The sequence below is a fragment of the Cupressus sempervirens genome, chromosome 9, assembly GCF_028749045.1.
Source record: "Cupressus sempervirens isolate cs-2001-9-10 chromosome 9, ASM2874904v1, whole genome shotgun sequence".
Lineage (NCBI taxonomy): Eukaryota > Viridiplantae > Streptophyta > Pinopsida > Cupressales > Cupressaceae > Cupressus > Cupressus sempervirens.
Genome location: NC_143126.1, coordinates 515,082,842 through 515,105,435, shown reverse-complemented (window position 1 = coordinate 515,105,435; position 22,594 = coordinate 515,082,842). Strand labels below are relative to the sequence as shown.

Genomic DNA, 22,594 nt, shown 5'->3' with positions numbered 1-22,594 from the left:
CATGTGACCAGACCTGCAAATGGTGGACATCTGCTACAAATCAAACTGAAACTAGGAGTAACAGGTTCCATCCAATTGTAAAATGATTTATTATATTGCAGCCTAGTTGGTTAACAAATAAATTCAGAGTTAGTGTGAAGTACTAGTCATCTTCAGAATTATAAATTTCAGTATTTGTATTCATCTCTTAGAATTCATATGGCTGAAATAATCTGAGAAATTGTGCTTGATGTCATAATTAGTTGTGAGCAATTTGGTTACATTTCATAGAACAATGATAAAAATAAAATATCATATTTACAGTGGTATTTGAGTTTCCTTGCAAAGTGTTTGAGGAAATGTCAAGCAACTGAATTATAAAAGAATTTGGTATTTGTTGAAGTTATAACTAGTTGGTGCTCTTATAGGATGACGCCATATAATCACAAGTGCATATGTTAAGAAACACATATTTTCTGCAGTGGTATATGTAGCAATCATCCACAAAATAACAAGGGCATTCAAAAATGGTGTTGAGTCATTTTATTAAAAGACAATATTGTATTTTTTAAAACATTAATATATTATTAAGCTGTAATTATATGAAAAAAGAATCTGCCATTGATCAGTGCAATTTTATTATTTAATGAAAAGGTGCAAAGTTTGGAAGAAACAATTATTTTGGCCAAGACTCATCATTTCCTTGGAATGACACTATATAAATAGGAGATGTTTCATTTGCCAAACAAGTATGTCAGTGGACATGGAAGAGAAAAGTGATTGACATGAATAAAGAAGATATATAGTTATACATATATATTATATATATATATAGTTAAGTTTAATAACCTGATAATCTCCAGGTCTGAAAGTGTAGACCGCACTTGCTCTTCTAAGTATCTATGTATGGCCTTATGTATGTGTTCCTTCCTCTTTCTTCTAGGTGGCGACTTTCCAGAATTATTTAATATTAAACAAGTGAATCTAACACAATGTGTTAGTCACTAACTAATGATGGATTAGGTTGCATATTGCCGGTTTTAGGAGGAGTCATACAAGCCAACTTAGGGAAGAGACATGCTCTTTCATGTCTCTTAGTCTAGATATTTAGAGGGATAGTGGTGCAATTTTGAAGAACACACAAACATAATTCATGCTGCTCCTCCAAGCATCATTATCCAGCAATTTATAGTGCAGAGATATTCTATTTTAATATCAGATCAAAGTCGACTATTCCTTCTTGTATTGGCATTAGAGAAGTTCAGTGTTCTTCAAACATTTCACATTTAAGGCTATTTCCTCAAGCACTATCGTACTGATCTATTGCAGAAAATATATAATTCTCTGATCAGAATTACAAGTGTCAACTTCATCAATATTCAGATTATTAGAAGACCATTGTCAGCAATCAAGGAAGGAAATAGAAGTCTGATTCAAAGGATCTGCAGAATATTTACATGGTATCAGAGCTGTAGTAGTCGAACCTAGGCTTTGCAAAATTCAATTATCAGACTCCATATATATCTAGCAACTATCTTCTATTTTCAATGGCATACACAATCCGACTCGAGGATAGGTTTGATGGGAAAGAACACTTTGAAGCCTGGAAATTCAGAATCATGATGATTTTTGAAGAGAATGATGTAAAACAATTTGTTTATGGAGCATCTAAGCAACCTCCAGTTGAACCTCACAAATCTATTTGGAGCAGAGGAAATAGAAAAGCCATTCAAATCATTTTAGATGGTATGAAAAATGATATCGTACCTATGCTTACAAAACATCAAACTACCTTTGATATGATGAATGCATTACAAAATGCATATGAAGTAAACAATGCAACTGGGGTTCTCGCACTGAAAAGGCAACTAAATCACATTCAAATAAAGAAAGGAGAATCGCTAAATTCTTACTTCCTAATAGTTGTCGGCATTAAAGATGAACTATCAAGTATAGGAACCACTATTAGTGACACAGAATTAACACTTATGGCTATAGATGGATTGCCAGATTCTTGGGAGACATTTGCACAAGGAATAAGTGCCACAGATAATCTTTCGGACTTTAACAGACTTGAGAACAATTGTCTCTTCAAGAGGAATCCAAAAAACTAAAGAAAGGAGGGAAACCGAAAACAAAAGATGAAGAACTTAATGTTCTTAATACAAAGTCCTATAAGGGCAAGAAGAAGCATTTCAAGAAGAAAAAGGGAAATCAAAAGAATGAAAAACCCAAGAAAGATCTATCTAAAATAAAGTTTCAAATGTGAAAAATTTGGACACTACAGATCTAATTGTCCTAAAAATTCCAAACAACAAGCAAACTGTACAAACGTTAGTAGGGAAGAATATACTTATGATCCTGAGAACCGTGTTTTGTACTCCTCACTATCAAATGAAATTTCAAATAAAGCATGGGTAATTGATAGTGGGTCTTCTAGACATATAACAAGATATAAAGAAACACTAGACTCTTTATCAGAGAAGGTTAACAGTGAAGTTACTATTGGTGATAATTTAGCACACTCCATTGAAGGAATTGGAAATTGCATCTTGAAACTAAAATCAAGAAATACTCTTCTTCTCAAAGGTGTACTCTACATACCAAGAATTAAAAGAAGTCTAATCTTAATTACAACACTTGAAGATGATGGGCATAATGTTGTATTCGTGGACGGTAAAGTAATAACTTGGGCAAGAACTCTTCAATCAAGAAAGTAAAGTTGATTGGTCAGATAAAAGGATATTTGTATGAATTGAATACAAAATCTAGTCGACCTATTCAAGCCTTAATCCATGAAGTTGAAGACATAAATGAAATATGGCATAGAAGATTAGGGCATTTAAATTTTAAAACCTTATCAACTATGGAAAAGATGGTTACTTGGTTACATAAATTAACTAAAAACCACTCAAGTATATGCAAAGGGTGTGCTCTAGGTAAGAACACCAGAAATCTTTTTCATGATAGTACTAGAAAAACAAATAATGTACTAGAATTAATTCATTCAAATTTATGTGGACCTATGTCTGTTCCTTCTCTTGGAGGATTTTGGTATTATATCTTGTTCGTAGATGACTTGTCTAGAAAAACATGGATTTACTTCTTAAAATGCAAAGAATCAAAAGAAATCCTTTAGAGATTTAAAGAATTCAAAACATAAACTGAAAACTTTTTAGGGCATAAAATCAAAACCCTTAGAACTGATAACGGAGGAGAATATACCTCAGACTTGTTTAAAATGTTTTGTAAAGAATCAAGGATTAAGAGGGAGTACACTATTCCTTATAATCTAGAACAAAATGGGGTAGTAGAAAGAAAGAATAGGACGATTATAGAAGTTGCTAGAGCCATGATTTTTTATCAAAATCTGGAATATTATCTTTGGGCAAAAGCCTCTTGTACTGTTGTATATATTCAAAACAGAAGCTCTCATTCCTACGTTAGAGATAAAACTCCTGAAGAAGTATTTACTAAGGTTAAGCCCAATATAAATTATTTTAGGATTTTTGGATGCCCTATATATATCCATGTTCCAAAAGAAAAGAGAACCAAGTTAGAACCCTCTAAGAAGAGAGGTATTTTTGTAGGGTATGGTGAAACATCTAAGGCATATAGGATTTTCATACCTGGACAGAAAAGTGTTGAACTTAGTAGGGATGTAATATTTGAAGAAGATCTTGCATTCAAAAGAGCCATAAGTTCTGATGAACCTTCTCCTTTATCTAGTTCTGAAAGAAATAGTGAATTTGAGTCTTAGAGGGAGAACTTAGAAGAAATTGAAGATGAAATTCAAAATATGAACCTTGAAGAAAATTCAAAGAAAAGACCACTTTGGGTGATTAAAATAGTTGAAGCAGCTCAAGACTTTGTTACACCTTCCGAAACAGTCAGAGAAAGTAAAAGACCTAAAAGATTCTCTAATTATACAGTAAACATGAGTGATTTATCCAAATCAGAACCAACTAATCCTTCTGATGCTATTAAACATACAGCTTGGCAAGAAGCTATGACAGAAGAATACCAATCTATTAAGAAAAATGATGTTTGGGAAATTGTTCCAATACCTAAAGGAAAATTTGTTGTTTCTTCCAAATGGATATTTAAAATAAAGCATGTTGCTGATGGTAGCATTGAGAAGTATAGAGCCAGATTTGTAGCAATTGCTGCATCAAAGGGATGGAAGGTACATCAAATGGATGTAAAAACAACATTCCTAAATGGAAAGATTTCAGAAGAAGTATATCTGGAGCAACTTGAAGTATTTAAAACTCATGATCCTAACGCTTTTGTTTGCAAGCTCAAGAAAGCTCTCTATGGGCTTTAATAGGCTCCCAGGGCCTGGTATGAAAGAATTGATAAGTATCTCACCAGCTTAGGATTCTCCAAGAATGAAGCCGATCGCAATTTATATTATAAAAGAGATAAAAATGATATGGTAATTCTGATACTGTATGTTGATGATTTACTAATAACAGGTGGTGATCAACTCATAGATCAATGCAAGAAAGATCTAACTAGAGAATTCAAGATGAAAGATTTGGACTCCATTACTTCCTAGGATTGGAAGTACGGCAGAATTCTAACAGTATCATACTTAATCAAGGGAAGTATACATCAGACATTTTAAAGAGATTTGGAATATGGAATTGCAAACCTATGTCTTCTCCAATGGAGACTAATCTACATAAACTTAAGGAAGCAGTAGCAGAATCAACTTTCATAGATTCTACTCTCTACAGATAGATGATTGGGTCCCTTATGTACTTAGTAAATACAAGACCGGATATTTGCTATGCAGTTAATGCCTTAAGTTAGTTTATGTTTGAACCAAGGGAGATTCACCTAGTTGCAGTTAAACACATTACGAGATACTTACAAGGCACTCTTAATTTTGGACTCAAATATGAGAAAGTTGCCTTAGACTTACATGGATTCACTGATTTAGATTGGGGTAGAAGTGTTACAAATAGAAAAAGTACTTCAGGATGTTGTTTCAGTTAGGATTAGCAATGATATCTTGAATATGCAAAAAGTAGTCTTTAGTAGCTCAGAGTTCCATAGAAGCCGAAGACATTGCAGCAGCAATGGCCTCTCGAGAAGCAGTCTGGCTAAGGAAGTTACTTGTGGGATTATTTGGACAAGCCATGAATCCTATGATTATTCATTGTGGTAATCAAAGTTCCATGAAGATTTTAGTGAATCTAGTTTTTCATGATAGATCCAAGCATATTGAAATTCCTTACCATTATGTAAAAGATATGGTAGATAGGAATTCTGTAAAATTGGAATAAATTTGCACAGCAGATCAGACAGCAAGCATACTTACCAAACCTCTATCTAGAGTGAAGATAAAACACTTCAGGAGGAGACTTGGTATGGTTGAGTTGTAATCCATTTGTAATCTTTAAATTTTAATAAAATAATTTTGTTGGGCTATTGACTATTATGGGCTCCACCATTTGTATTCATTATTGAAGAGGTGACGATCTCTTAGATAATGTGCTAAACAACATAGTTCTACTATAAGATCTAGATTAGTTTAAGATTGTATTGTGATGTAGACATTGCTAGGTCTATGAGTCACAATTTGGATAAAGGAAGAATTTTAGTATTCTCTGAGTTTATCTTGTATTCAGGTAGATCTTAAACTCAAGATCATGTTGTGATATAGAAATACAAGGTTCTATGAGTCACAACTTGGATAATTTGAAGAAAGTTACCCTTCAGATTTATCCTATAACTTATCACTAGTAGCAGTGATTTCTCATATCACAGATTGAGTGATATGACATTGTATTATGTGTTCTATGATTTCACATACTAAGAAGATTCAGACAGATATAGAGTATTAATTCTTGCTTATTCATCTGTATTGATGTTGCTAGATATGATATCTCTTTGTGTGATTATCAAGTTAAGAGGGAGTGTTATGTTTAATAACTTGATGATCTCCAAGTTTGAAACTGTAGACCGTAGTTGCTCTTCTATGTCTAAGTATCTACGTATGGCCTTATGTATGTGTTCCTATCTCTCTCTTCTAGGCGACGAATTTCCAAAATTATTTATTATTAAACAAGTGAATCTAACATAATGTGTTAGTCACTAACTAATGATGGATTAGTTTGCATATTGCCGGTTTTAGGAGTCATACAAGCCGACTTAGGGAAGAGACATGCTCTTTAAGGGTCACGTCTCCTAGTCTAGATATTTAGAGGGATAGTGGTGCAGTTTTGAAGGACACACAAACATAATTCAGTCTACTCCTCCAAGCATCATTATTTAGCAATTTATAGTGCAGAGGTATTCTATTTTAATATCAGATCAAAGTCGACTATTCCTTCTTGTATCGACATTAGAGAAGTTCAGTGTTCTTCAAACATTTCACATTTAAGGCTATTTCCTCAAGCAATATCATACTAATCTATTGCAGAAATATATAATTCTCTAATCAGAATTATAAGTGTCAACTTCATCAATATTCAGGTAATTAGAAGACCATTGTCAACAATCAAGGAAGGAAATAAAAGTCTGATTCAAAGGATTTGCAGAATATTTACAAATACATGTATGCATATAATTAGATCTTTAATCTAATTTATATCATAGTTACATGACTCAAATTCGCCTCTGACTCAGAAAGTCAAAATTTGACTCGAACTCGAACTCTACAACCTACTCAGCGAAGACTCAGAAAATCGAAAAACCAATGAAATTGAAAGATTTTTAAGGATTTAAAGATTTTTTCATGCATCATTTAGTCAATTAACATCAAATACACAATAATAGAGATAAATAGAAGCTATTTAACAATCATACACAATTTTGCATAGATCGCATAAGTATAACAACAAATTTCTGAAAGAATAAACCTGAATAACATAATATAAAGTTAAACACAATGTCGTTGTCAAATGTCTACAATATATGAAATCCATGGAATCAAAACTTGAAAACATATATCAAAATATCAGCTAGAGTGTAGAAGACTAAGGTTCATAGTAGCCTATGCCTTCCTTCAGATATGCCTAAGATAAGTCATGGAAGACTCAGATATTGAAAAATATGTTTGTTACAGCTTATGTGCGCATTGTAGACAACAACAGGGCTCTCAAGTATGTCTATCAATTTGCTTGGTGAAACACAACCTTTAATGATTTAAGTCTTTGAATAACAATTATAGTTGGCTTACAATTTTTTGCCAAGAAAATGATCAAGGACATAGCCAACAACACATATACATGTAAGTCTGAAAGTTTATAACTTTATGTACAACACTAGAAAGTTCTAACATTCATGAACACGCAAGTCTAGAAAAAAAGAAAAACTCATATACATCATTATAGGATTCTAACACAAATATATGTAAATTTTAAAATATTTGTACAACATTACTGAACTCTACAATGCTGAATTTGACTTCTTCATGATGAAACCTAGATAGTAACCAATATTGGCAGCGAGCCTTCAATTTGGGTAACTATCCTTCATTTTGAGATGCAGGGCTATTCAGTTGTGTAATTTGCTATAACTTGGTTAACGGCATTTGAAGATTTAAACATTAAAATTCCTATAATATTCAAGATTTTTAGACATAAATTTGAAGATTTAAGAGTTGAGATTCAATCTTTAATAAATTCTTGACATACCACAACATCATTTTCAAAATTAATATACACTGGAAAAAAAAAAACACTTTCCAGAAATCTCTATCTTTAAAAAAAAAAAAAAATTAAAAAATTAAAAAATTTAGGAGAGTCCTAGGCTTGGGCCTCGGCAAATCCACGTGGACCTTGCGAAGACTTGGCCTAGTCTGAGTCTAGAGGCCATTTGCCTCGGACTCACAAAGTCTCAGAACTCTAATTTATATACACATGTCAGGATTATAAAAGAAGTGTAATGTGTGTAAAGTGGAGAATAAGAGGTAAAAGAGTTAAAAGAGAAAATATATATAATTAGATTGAAAATTTGATTTATATATAAAGTTTGGAATAAGTTGGTTGATTAAAATAAGATATTTTTGGAGGTTGACTTGAAGTGGGAAAGAAATAAGAGAAAGTTGAATGTATGCTGAAATTAAGGAATTCATGCAGAGATAACTATCTGATTGAAGAAAGAAAGTTGTGCAAATTATCCATCATCAGTTGAGTTAGCAACATTGCCAAGGTGGAAAAGAAGTTTTCCGTGCAGTGGGTTAGTGCTCACGAAGACAGCAGTGGGGGTTATGGCTTCCAATAGGACAGCCTACAATGTGTGGAAGTTGGAGCTTCCAGTAAGTCAGTTCTCATAAACATAGGGGTTACTATTCCCAATCTATTGGGATTTCTCTGGTTCATTCTTAGGTTTTGTCTTCCTATCTTTCACAAGTGAATTAAACTTATTCTCTTTTATTATCGTCATAATTCATAACTTCCATGATTTGAAGTTGTTTGCACCTTCAAGTCAATCCTCAAATCTGATCACATTTGACATTATGAAGAATGTGATGTGACTGCAATATCAAGAGAGTGTAATCTGTCATCTCAAATTTAATTGGATCTTCCTTAGCAAGGTTCTGATATCAGTTAATGTAGATTAAATTTCTATCAGATTCAGAGTAAATGATACCTTTTAAATTTCAGAATAGAACAGTTGCTATTTTTTGATTTGTTGTATGCAGATTTATATCAGAAAATGTGGATTTTGATCTTTATACCAAATGTAGAAAGAATGCAATTTTAGTATTTACAAATACTGAATATCTCAAGTCTGATATGGTTCAGATAATGCTCGATCTGCTGTAGATAAACATTTATGAATTTTGATGTTTCTAGACAGACTGTTTCAAGGATACATATATAATATTTGAATAGTTATGTCATGGTGGAGACAAGTCCATTTAGGATATGTCTCTGATATACATCGGTCCATTTCGAAGAAGAGACCCGATTATTAATTAGGGTTAATTAAGACTTCATTCTTAACTAAATGCTATATATATGTGATCACCAAACATGGAGAGATTAATCGGACTTAATCTGATTCAATATCATCTACAATCAATGAAGACAGAAAATGAAGTATTCATATTTAATCTGTATGAACAGATTTGACAGTATACTTAGACTTACAATTATGATTTGGTACATGAATGATGAACAGTTTTCCAATCTCTATATATAATACTTATCTTGATCAATGATGAAGTATCATACTATCAAATGATTTAATTCTGCTTATTTCTTGTATTGGTTTGTGTGTATATATATTAACGCACCAAAATGCATCCAAACCCCGCAAAAAAAAATTTCATACATCCCCACACACAAGTTGTGTACCTTCGTCCACATCAGCAGCTGAATCAGCAACTTATTTTATCCAATAGATGAGAGTGACAACAAAAGTGAGTAAAAGAAATGTGAGCTCCTAGCCTTCGTACCACTACCTCTATAGAGGCCATGAGTAAGCCTACCTTTCCATTGGCCAGATGGAAGAGCTGATACTGAATGGGGCCCACCCAGCCAAATCCTTTAGATATTATGACCCCGTTCTTTTCCTACCTAACGTGTGTGAGCCCAGCCCTACCTCTAGGAAAAATACCAAATGGATGGATACTGCAAGCAGAAGGCCTCAAGGGGCTCTCTATTATAAAGGGTTGGGGGTAGCCTTGTAGCAACCATTTTCTTTTTACATGGTTTAGCTTCTCTTCTCAAATTTACAGGTGTTGTTGCTAAAATCAGTCCAGAACAATTATACAGGCAACAAGGATTTTCAAGCAGTTTTGCTGATAAGATATGCAATATACACTGTTAGCTAGTTGTCCACATTCTAAATATGGTGTGAGCATTTAATGATTTGAATTTGTTAATGGACCTTATAATCTTATGATTCATGATAGGATATGCTAAATATCCCTGTTCTTCTATGTCTGACCATGCAGGCATATCCTCTCAAAATTTCAGGACTGGAGAATCGGGCAACTACTGCTCAAGCAAATCTCTGCAAAGTAACTACAAAGTGGATTGGCTTCCGCCGTATATGGTGCGGGAGCAATCAAGTTTTTGATACTGTGGATCTTTTTCTTCCGGAGTACTCATATGAATCACAAGTTAGTTGGGAACTCTATAAATCACCTAGAAATTTTTCAATCTGCAATACCGACACTGTCAATTTTTTTAATAAAAATATGTGTTATAAATTCAAAATTGGCAATTATGTCATCCCTCTCAATTATTTTTGGTGGTTTTGACAGGCAGTCTGGATACGAGTGCCACTTCAGATCCGAATGGAAATTGAAAAGAAAAGTCTTTCTTTCCGGGCAGGCCTGCATGCTGCCTCTCATGCATTGCTCAACATAATGCCATTGTAAGAAACAATAAAGTGTTAAGAGTTTCCTAGACCAACTTAAGAAATCCTTTGTGTAACTTAATTCTTTCCTTTGTTATTTTTTTTCTATGTCCATCTTGAATAGGTATGACACATATCTTGTTATACTAAGTTTTTTTAGGAAGAACCTAAATAGAATGGCTTGTCAGTACTTTTTTGGTCACACCATTGATTGGAATGTTAATCATTGTAAATCCATAGGTATATTATGTGCAATCCTTCAGATTTAGGGACAGAATGTGCGAATCCACATGATAGCCGTTATTTCCCAGAGAGGCTCCTGTTATTTGATCGCCATCCTGGAAGCATTGGCATTGCCCCACAGGTATTGTGAACTCTTGCACGACTTCCCTACCTATTCAAATGATCTTGGCAGTGAAGCAATTGATGTTTTGTACCGTAATCTTGAAGCCATTCTTTAAATCTGTATTTTCTGTATTTGAAGGGTTTCTTTGTAAATTTAATTATTATTGAATGTGGTATTATCCAGCAGTGCTTCTGTCCTTTTGGATGCCATGTTTGTTTCATTTCTTAGCATACAATTCAAATTTGTGAGGTTTAGATGTGAGCAAGTGATGTGTTGAACAATTAGCTGTAATCATGCTTTAAATCCTGGTTATGTCAGTTGAGTTTTATTTGAATAACCTGGTTTTAATAATGTTTGGTAAATATTATGTTTGTTTCCTCCAAATATCCAGCAGGAAATATTGGGAAGAAATATTTTAGTGCATATTTTCCTATATTAACTCCATGTTAACAGGTAAAAGATGAGACTCTGTTCCTAGATGCACCTCATGTGCATGCCTTTTCTTACTTGTGCAAACCACAAGAAGACTTATCTTAGTGTAGAGGGGAAAAATCTGTCAACAGAGCAATTAGTTGCAAGAATTTGTAGCCCTATTTTTAAGTAGCATGAATAGTATAATGTAAAAAGAAACAGAAAGGAATAGCTCATAGTAAAGTTCAAATGATGTTGGTAAAGGAATCAAGTAACTCCAAAACATTATAATACATTTGCGTGTATAAAATTTAGTGTTTATATGAGTTTCCAGGATGCAGGGACAGAAAAGAAAAAAATTCCAATTTTTGGTGATGGTGAGAAGACAGCTGCAAAATAATATATCTAATAAACACACACTAACTTATAATTTAAATTGATAATTGCTATTCATAACTAAAGCTAAGCAATGTGAGGACGGATTCAAATTGTTGGATTGTATAATGAAATGACAAGATGTAATAATTATAAAATTTGAATATCAACAATCGTTAATGAAACACAGCAGTAGCTGGATATTGGAATCTATTTCAAGTTGAAGTATTCAAATAAGTTACAAGCCGAAAGTTCAAGAGTCTCATTATGCAAGTAACTAGCACCAAAATGATAAAAGTAAGTTGCGAAAAGTGATATCAATAGCTCTTTTTGTCTGAGCAGCAATCTCAAGAGTTAGAATCATCACCATCTGTAGTTGATTATGTAGGAAACTCCTCATTATTGGAATAGCCAAAAGCAAGTGTAACTATTTCCTCCAATCTCATTTACACATCATTGTCATCATCAAATTATTGTGGCTTCTCAGGCTCTGCTTGAAAAACTTAAGAAATGCAGAGAGGGGGAGGGGGTAAATTAGTATTTCAAAAATTTAAAAGTAAATGCAACTGAAAAAACACAAAGAAAAACAAAGACACCGGAATTTATCTCGTGGAAACCCTGTTGGGTAAAAACCACAATATCACTAATCATTGCAAATGTGGGCTACAACCCAATACATCCAAGGCTTCAACATTTTGAACAAAAGGCAGGCTTCAGCCTGATCGAACTGAGGCAACTACCTCTAGAGGCCACAACCTCCAGCTAACTGATGAAGTAACTGTATCACAACCAGTTTTTAATCTTGTTTTATCATGAAATGATAAAATGCTTTAGACAAGAATATAGACGCAACAATTTCTTTGTTCCTCATTTTCTATCACTATCGTCTTGCTTCAAATGAAAATTTCACCCTCTGATTCTCACTCTACGTAAGGAATTGAAAAACCTCTTAATGTTCCTCACTGTCTCCATGCATATCAAAATTGTGTCTCTAACATGGGTACGCAACCTGTCCATAATGCTGTCATTGCTACCTGCATGAAAGTAACCGTTGAAGTATGATCATTACATCTTGCAGTCAGAAATTCGAGAATCGCTCACACACAGTGTTGACAGTTACAAAGGGTGCAATGAAGAAATACTACCAAGGAGATCAACACTTGGCAACTTAAAGAAAAAAACTGCAAGAAGGGCTTCTGTGGAACCATTTCCCATGGACTAAATATTCTCCAGCGGACTTCACTTTCCCGTGGACTAACATTCTCCCGTGGACTAACTTTCCCGTGGAGAAACTTTCCTCTAGAGAACTTTCCTGTGGACAAAATTTCCCATGGAGAACTTTCCCGTGGAGAACTTTCCCATGGAGAACTTTCCTGTGGAAAACTTTCCCATGGAGAACTATCTCGTGGAGAACTTTCTTATGGAAACTTTTCGGTGGACAAACTTTCTCGTGGAGAATTTTCCCATGGAGAAATTTCCGTTGGACAAACTTTCCTGTGGACTAACCTTTTGTGGACTTCATTTTCCTGTGGAAACAAGTCACTGAGCCTAAAAGATTGAAATGAAAAATACTAACAATCTCCCCCTACTTTTTATTGATGGCAACCCATATTGATGCCACAATATTCCTAAAACCAAGTTGTCCCAAAGCTGAACATACAACTCTCCCTTCAAGCATACAACATAAGAACATACAACTCCCCTGCAAGCATACGACATAACTCCCCCTTTGACATCAATGACCATGAGATATAGCAATGAAAATATCCCCTTGAACATATGCCATTTAATTAGATAAAAGAACACTGAGCTTGTTTACTCAAAGTGCTCCCGAGATACAGTTTTGTAAAAATGTCAGCAACTTGTTCTTTTGAACAAACATATTCTAGTTTGACCATGTTAGCAACTTGCTATTTCAAATAATTATACTTAGTGGGAATGTGCTTGGTATGGGAGTGCATAAAAGGATTCTTAGAAATATCAATGGCACTCGTATTATCACAATATATGCAGATGGGATTATCGAACTGAATCTTGTAATCAATCAAAATGTTTTGCATCCAAATTACCTGAGTGCAACATGAAACTGCTGCAATGTATTTCGCTTTAGCATTAAACAAAGAAGTGCAAGACTGTTTCTTGCTGAGCCATGAAACCAAACAATTTCCTAGGAAGAAAGCACACCCACTTGTGCTTTTTTTACCATCCACCGAGCCACTCCAATCTGCATTTGTAAAGGCTGTAAGAGAGAAATCAGAACTCTTACGAAACCAAATACCATATTTAGTAGTGCTTTTAAATATTTAAAAATTCTCTTAACAACTTTAACATGTGTTTGCTTAGGAGATGCTTGAAATCTAGTAACATAACCAACAATTTGCATGATGTCCAGTCTGGTGGCAGTAACAAACAACAAACTTCCTGCCATAGACCTGTAGAAAGTTTGGTCAAGACTAGGGGATACATCATTATTGCTTAGTTTGCATCCGGTTTCCATGAGAGTGCTAACCGGGTTGCAATCTTCCATCTTAAACCTTTTAAGCAGCCCTCTGAGATATTTAACTTGTGAAATAAAAATACCTTCAGCTGATTGACTAATTTGCAGCTCAAGAAAATAAGATAGCTCCCCCATCATAGACATTTTGAATACATTTTTCATGTAATCAGCAACTTCTTGTTCATTTTGGAGTTATCACTACCAAAAATCCAATCGTCAACATAGACATCAACAATAAGAGTGTTGTTACCTTCATTCTTGACATACAAATTGCTATCCACATACCCTTTCTTGAATCCTTGCTGCTGTAAGTAGTTGTTCAACCTGTCATACCAGGCCCTAAGGGCTTGTTTTAAGCCATAGAGTGCCTCTTTCAGCTTGCACACATAGTCCAATTCATTAGTGAACACAAAACCATCCTGCTGTTCCACATAAACTTCTTCATTCAAGTCACCATTTAAGAATGCTGATTTGACATCCATTTGAAATACCTTAAAACCTTTGAAGGAAGCAAGAGCGAGAAGTATTCTAATTGCTTCTAGCCTGCAATGGGAGCAAAAGTCTTATCAAAATCCACACCTTTAAGTTGTGATTAGCCTTTGCAAACCAACCGAGCTTTGTTTCTAACAACTTTATCTTCTTCGTTTACCTTATTACTGAACACCGATTTTGTCCCAATCATGTTCTTGTCCTTGGGTCTTGGTACAAGATCCCAAGTTTGTTCTTGTTGATTTGCTCTATCTCTTCCTTTGTACTATACCTAGTGAGCAATGCATTGATTAGTAGATTAGTATTATACGGAATTGCTGCAAATATACCCTTGAATGAGTTCGTACGATGAAGAGGTGCTGCCTAGAGTAGCCGTACGGTTGGAATCTGTACACTATTCTACCTTGCAAGTCCATACGCCAAGAAGGGATGACCATATGCCAAGAAGGGACGACTGTTTTTAGAAGGCCGTACAGGCTATGTGGGGGACGGTATGGTGAAGTAGGCTGTACGGTGATAATCTCAGGGTTGTACAAAGATATTCCAGAGTGATATGGAGAGTGGAGAGGATAGAGTCCGTACGGTGGCAAGATGAGGTTTCGTACGGGTGTGTTTGGGTGAGGGGGTGTACGGAGGAAATGCTTGAAAGGTTGTACTCGCTGTACAGTTAGTTATTGTTTACCATACTGGTAAAGAAATCAATGCATACAGACAATGGAACAGAATAGCAGAATTATAATCGCACATGCCAGACATACATTATGCTTCATAAGATTAACGATAGTAGATTATTGATGATTTACAATGATCCTAGGCGGGATATAAATACTACTGCCGAACCTTCCCGAAGGAGTCCGTCGGCCACAACATTACATCCGCTACAAACTATTTACCCATTGGCTACAAAATTCAAAACACCGACGACAACCAATCCGTCGGCTACAGAAACACCGCCGGAACCATCAAGTCGGCTGACACCATCCCCCCCAAAAAAAAGTCGTCTCCTGACGACTAACAAAATTAGGAGACAACTTACAGACAATAGAAGAAATACTAGAGCGAAGGGGGCATCCCAAAAGTGTGCTGCTGGCAACGTAACTCATACACCTGCTCTGTCCTGATGCAGAGATCTGTCTGAATCTGAGAATTAACCTCGACGGCCTCCTTTAGAAGAAGCGCTGCATCCATAGCCTGCCTCTTAGCTAACTGCATCTCGTGCTCAGCTGCATCCTTATCTCGGACCGCCGCCTCTGTACCTTGCCTAGCCATGTCCCTCTCCTGCACCGCTGCTGCCAAATCTGCCAGTAGTGCTGCCCGCTTTGCGGCCCATGCTGCTTGCTGGTCGGCCAAGTCGGCGGCTATCTTTTGTCTAGCCTCACTCTTAGCTGCCAATGATCTCTCTGTTGCAACCCTGTTCGCCTCCGCACGCCGACGACCATAGTAGACATCCTTGTACAATCCCACAATCTCATGTGCCAGCTTCATCATAGGGGTGTCACTGGGTCCCAACTCCGACTCAGTAGCCCAATCTACCATCTCAGCTGTCTCCACTATCGGGCAGCCCCTGTCTACAAAACAAGTCTGAAATCGTCGAGGACAGATCCCACAGATATATGCTCTGATCAAATGCCACTCCCTCCGTCGAGTCAAGGCCTGAATTGCCACATCGTGTCCCTTCTTCAACGCAGACTTCATAGTCCTGAAGTAATCCCGACACCTGTCCTCATCCGACCCGTAATCCTCCTTGGCGAAGTCCTCCAATGACCATTCCGCATCACTGTTCTCCTCCACATCAGCGGGAGCCATGCCCACATCCGGTGCCGCCTTCTCTACTGTTGGCGCAACCACAGCATGTGGCATTCCCTCCTCCTGAAGCTGAGGCTCTGGTACTGCCGGTGATGTTCCTGAATGCCTAGGAGACTGAATAGACGGACCCCGCTTGGCCGGAGTGAGTCGAAACTGTTGCCTCAAAAACATACTAGCTCTATCCATCACCTCTGGTTGGTCTGACTGCGCGAGCTCTAGGTTCTCCTCCAGTACTGGCTGGGTTGACTCGGTCTCTGCTAAAAAAGATGACGAAACAGTGACGACTGCATCACAATCAATGACCTCCAACCGAACCTACGGCTCAGGCTCCGGCGGTGGCAACTGTGCTCTCTGTGAGGCTGCAACGGTGACATCTGCTAGTACAACTGGAATCACCTTCGCTACAGCCGTCGGCAATATCTCGGCGACTGTCCGCAGGACAACATATGTCGCTGTCTGTGGGACCATCTCCGTCATTGTTCGTGGGACATCTGCCTCTGCTAGAGGAGTCATAAGGACCGAGGCTGGTAAACATATGAACGCATACAGACAGTGGAACAGAATAGTAGAATTATATTCGCACATGCCAGACATATATTATGCTTCATAAGATTAACGATAATAGATTATTGATGATTTACAATGATCCCAGGCGGGATATAAATACTACTGCCGAACCTTCCCGAAGGAGTCCGTCGGCCACAACATTACATCCACTACAAACTATTTACCCGTCGGCTACAAAATACAAAACACTGACGACAACCAATCCGTTGGCTACAGAAACACTGTCGGAACCATCCAATCGGCTGACAGTTATAACATGCAAATAGAGGAAACAGGGATGCCGTACAGTAAGTTATTTGAAGGGAGGAAAATCAACAATACAAACCGACTTGATACTACTTGAAAATTGTAGGATGTAACAAACACAAGTTTTAGGCGCAGAGCCAAGAGATTCACCAACTGTACTGATATTTCCACACACAATTAAGTCTTCAATTTGCCAGATACAGACCGAGTTGAACACTGACGGAATAGGGTGAGGGTTAAATCCCACCAAAACTGCACAAGCTAAATAGGGAAGGTCTTTCACTTTCGAAATGGCGAACAATAGAGAACCCTAAACAGGAGTTCGCAGTACAAAGAAATATATTCCAAGGCATACCTAAGACTTCCTACAAGCTGTGCTTAAATACCTGTTGGGAAACCATTCTAAGGGTGTACAAAGATAGCCGATGGTGACACAAACTTCGACACAAAAATAAAAAAGGGATCGAGGTAAATTAAATCAATCGGCCCGTTACATAGTTTAATTAAATACACTTATTTTATGATGGGAACATTACAGTCCTCCCGTCCTAAAATTTTCTTGTCCTCAAGCAAATGCATTGCCAGGTGCTGGAGAATGTGCTCACCTTCCCACGTTGCATCATCCAACGGTAGGTGTCGCCAGCGTACCAAATATTCCTTTACAGTGCAGTTCCGTAGGGTCTTTTCACGTGCTTTGAGGATCTCAGCAGGTTCTAGAATGAGTTTTCCTTCTTCATTGAGTGGCAGAAGGTTGGTAGCAACTGTGATATTTTTCCCTATGGCTTTTTTCAGACAAGAAACATGGAAGACATTATGAATGCGACTTCCCTCCGGAAGTTCCAGTTCATACGCTACTTCACCAATGCGACAGACCACGCAATAGGGACCATAAAATTGTGGCTTCAATTTCTCGTTCCTTGTTCCTTTTAATGAAGACTGTCGGTATGGCTGGAGCTGGAGATATGCCAGATCCCCTACTTCAAAACTCCTCTCTATTCGGCGTCTGTCGGCATACATCTTCTGTTGATTTTGTACCTGTTGTAGGTTTTCTTTTAGACTCCTCAGTATGTCCTGCCCCTCCTAAAGCTGTTCCCTCGCCCTTGGAACGCGACTGTCACCCAAAACTATGTCGAAGAAGGAGAGGGGTTCATACCTGTACAAAGCCTTGAATGGAGCCATCCCGATAGACATGTGGTACGTGGTATTATAGCAATATTCCCCCAAATGGATCCATTTTATCCACGCTCGTTGTTGTGCCGAGACGTAGTTCTGAAGGTAGCCTTCGAGCGATTTGTTCACAATCTTTGTTTGTCCATCCCTCTGCGGGTGGTAACTCGTGCTTGGTGATAATTCTATCCCTGCCATTCGAAACAATTCTGTCCAGAAGATACTGACGAATCGTCCATCCTGATCACTGACAATGTTTCGGGGCAACTCGTGCAAGCGAAAGACTTCTCTAAAAAACAAATTTGCAACTTGAGCAACCTGAAAGTCCGAGGGGATGGCGAAGAAATGTGCATATTTTGTCAACCTGTCAACCACCACGAAGATACAGTCCTTTTCATTCACCTTGGGAAGACCTATTATGAAGTCCATTGATATACTTTCCCACTTATGTTCGGGAATTGGCAAAGGCTGTAGCAGCTTGGCAGGCAGAGTGTGTTCGGACTTATTCTTTTGGCAGACCGTACATTCTCTTACATGTTGCAACATGTCCCCTTTTAGTCCCTTCCATGAAAACCTCTCCCAAAGACTTCTTCCTCTCTCGAAGACTTCTGTAAGTTTGAAGGAAACTGGGGTGTCCAGCTAGAGGTGAGTTGTGTACTTCCTTCAAGATCTTCTGCTTCAGTTTGGACTCTAGCACTAAGTATATCTGGTCTTTATAGTATATGATATCACCCACCACTCGGTATCAATTATTGTAGGTGTGGCCATCCATTATTTCATAGGCAATTGTATTCTTGGAATAGTCCACTAACAATTGTGCCTTCCAATTAGCTCAAATCTAGTCTAGTGAGTAGATGGTGGGTTTTCTGGACAAGGCATTTGCAACAACATTGTTCTTTCTTTTTACATATTTAATGTCAAAATCAAAAGACCGAACTTTGCTTACCCATTTTTCTTTCCGTTCGTTCAAGTCCCACTGCTCCAGGAAATATGTCAGATTGTTGTGATCTGTATGGACGACAAACTTGGCACCTACCAGATACTGTCAGAACTTGGTTAGTGCATGCATGATGGGCAACATTTCTTTGTCGTAGATGGAATATAGGTGTTCTACTGGTGTAAGCTTTGTGCTCTAATAAGCGATGGGGTGTTTGTCTTGCATCATTACTGCTCCAATGGCTTCCCCAGATGTGTCGCACTCTAGAATGAACAGTCGAGTGAAGTCAAGTAGTGCAAGTACAAGACAAGTGCTCATGGCCCTTTTCAGTTTTTCAAAGGTGCACTGTGCCTCTTCGTTCCACTGGAATGACCCCTTCTTTGTCAGAACCGTTAAAGGTGTGCTAAGCTAAGAGAATCCTTTAACAAACCTCTTGTAGTAACTGCATAGTCTGAAGAATCCTCGCAGGTCCGTGAGTGATTTTGGGGGAGGCCAGTCAAGGATAGCCTGAATCTTCTCCTGATGCACTTGAAACCTGTATTTATTGACAACATGCCCCAAGTACAATATCTCTGTCATCCCAAACTCACCTTTGGACTACTTGGCGAACAAGGATTGTTCCTCCATGATACTCAAAACTTCATTCAGATGCTTCAGATGCTCCTCCCATGTCCTGCTATAAATATGAAGATCATCAAAGAATACCACTAGATACTTACGCAATTGTTTGTTGAAGATGCGATTCATGCATGATTGAAATGTAGTAGGTGCATTGGTCAATCCGAACAGCATGACCAGGAACTCATAATGTCTGTAGTGATAGTGGAAAACCGTTTTCTCCACATCTTCTCTCATTCGGATTTGATGGTATCCGGAACGGAGATCTATTTTTGAAAAATAGACCGCTCCATGCAATTCATCCGACAGCTCATCTATTCTTGGAATGGGATACCTATTCTTTATTGTTTTCTTGTTCAGCGCGCAGTAGTCCACACACATGCGCATCGTCTCGTCCTTCTTTTTGTCAAATTCAATATTCATTACAGTTCAATAATTGCGTGACAGAGCCCAGACGGAAATCAATATCAAAAACCAAGTAATCATTAAAAACCTGGGATTGTCGCCTCCATTGTGATTACTGAATGCCGATCAGTACAGGCTTTCCTTAAAACCGTTCTCTACAGCTGGGTTTATAATAATAGCCGTCTTGATGATTTCATCCGACTACTGGTGCTATGATTCCCTTCGCACCCCTGTCCCGACGGAATCCGCTGCGTTTGTATCTGCGAAATCGCACTGCATGAAATAGAGATCGCGAATTCACTTGCCGTCTATAACAGTCAACTTGGAAATCACTATGGTGGGCGAACTCCAAACTACTCCTGTTTTAATTCGAAACCCTCAATCCCGATTCCAATAAATGAAACAATTTAAGCTGTAGCTGCTTCTAGTCTTGGCGTGGATATTTGCAACTCACACCCAACTCGCGATTTTCTTATTAGAAAATCTTCAAGACTTACTCGTGATGAGGTGGTTCAATACGTGCTGGCTGATGCTCGAAGGAACTCCATAATTATTGTTTATGAAAAACACGGCTTCAGGAGAGGTCAGCCAGCGGAAATTATCCCTGTTGAATCTCGAAACTGCGGCGAACCCAGTATTAGATAGCGCCCTTCTGGATTGTAACAAATTGCCTCGCCTTCCTTGCTAGTTTCAGTCCCTTGATAAAAATTGATTCTCTAATTCATCCACCATGAAATGGCTGAATACCATCTCCAATGAGCAACCCTTCAGAAGATATCTCACTTCCTCAGTTATGCCGATCCAAGGGAGTTTCCGTTCCCAAAGACCTAATGAAAATTTTGCAGACCGAAGACCACAAATTGCTCCAATGAGAAAAAATAGTAGAAACCACAAAATCGCTTGTCCAAATGGGAGCCTTATGTCCTCTATTTATTCACTTCGCTGAGAAGTTTCTGGAAGTTTTCCGGAATCATCTTTTATGATGTACTTCAATTATTAAACTTTATAAAATTAAATAAATAACTTTATAAAGTTAGAGTACAACCTTAATTTAATATTAGAACGAGTAGGCCCCACTTACTTAATTATTATTCTTCGAGAGCAAAATTGTAATCATCGGAAGACAAAAATGACCCTCTTCCCATAATCATTTGCCTACGAGAGTTGATGATAGGCAAATCCCCTGTTAAAGTTATGTCGCTAAAAAGGGGACATGACAGTCTGCCCTTCCTGAAATTGCTTGCCCTCAAGCAATCTCAAAGCTGGATGCTGCAAAATTGTCTCATTTTCCCAAGTAGCATCTTCGACTGGTAGATCCTTCCATTTAACCAAATATTCTCTGATTACTCTTCTGCGGAGCTGTTTTTCTCTGCTTTCTAAAATGAATTCCGGCACTAGGATCAATTTCCCTTCATCATCCAAGGGAGGTAATACTGCAGAAGGTATCACATTCTATCCCAACGCCTTTTTGAGGCGTGATACATGAAACACATTATATACTTTGCTGTCTGTTGGAAGCTCAAGCTCATAAGCCAATTCCCCTATTCGCCTGATGATCCTGAAAGGTCCATAATACCTGGGCTTAAGCTTCTCTGACCCACTCTTTTTGAGAGTAGATTGTCGAAATGGTTGAAGCATTAAGTAAACCATGTCACCTACCACAAAACTCCTCTCCGTCCTCTTTTGATCTGCATATTGCTTATACTGATTCTATGCCCGAGCTATGTTATCCCGTAGAGAGCTAATAATGTCTTTACTTTCTTGCATCAAATTCCCAGCATGTGGAACCCGAACATCACCCATTAACAAGTCGATGAAACTCGGTGTATCATAGCCATATAATGCTCGGAAAGGTGTCATCTGGATAGACATGTGGAAAGTTGTGTTATAGCAGTACTCACACAAATAAATCCATCTTACCCAAGCCTTCTACTGATCAGCCACGTAATTCCTCAAGTAGCCTTCCACCCATTTGTTTACTATTTTTGTCTGTCCATCGGTTTGCGGATGATAACTGGTACTGGGTGTGAGCTCAGTGCCGCATAATCGGAACACCTCTCGCCAAAAATGACTCAAAAATCTACTATCCCTGTGACTGACAACACTGCGGGGTATCCCATGTAACCTGAAAACCTCTCTAAAGAATACCTCGGCTACCTGTACTGCAGTGTAAGTAGTGGTGATGGGAAAGAAATGGGCATATTTCGTTAGTCTATCTACCACCACATAAATGCAATCACGACCCTGAGCCTTGGGCAACCCGGTTATGAAATCCATGGATATGCATTCCCACTTCTGACACGGAATGGGAAGTGGTTGTAGAAGTCCTGCTGGAAAGGTGTGTTCCTGTTTATTCTGTTGACAAACAGAACATTCACGAACATACTGCAAAACATCCTTCTTGAGTCCCTTCTATGTAAACCTT

At 37.7% G+C, this 22,594-nt stretch overlaps 1 protein-coding gene across 1 annotated transcript in view; it reads left to right on the top strand.

The window, feature by feature from the left end:
• The window catches only part of LOC149539618 (UBQ, helicase-c and DEAD-like helicase domain-containing protein), a 349,808-nt gene that overhangs the window by 282,511 nt on the left and 44,703 nt on the right, over positions 1–22,594 (top strand). The window contains exons 22-24 of the mRNA XM_089800846.1: positions 9,899–10,066; positions 10,211–10,323; positions 10,546–10,669. Coding sequence (XP_089656972.1) covers positions 9,899–10,066; positions 10,211–10,323; positions 10,546–10,669 — 405 coding nt within the window. The remainder of the gene's footprint in view (positions 1–9,898; positions 10,067–10,210; positions 10,324–10,545; positions 10,670–22,594) is intronic.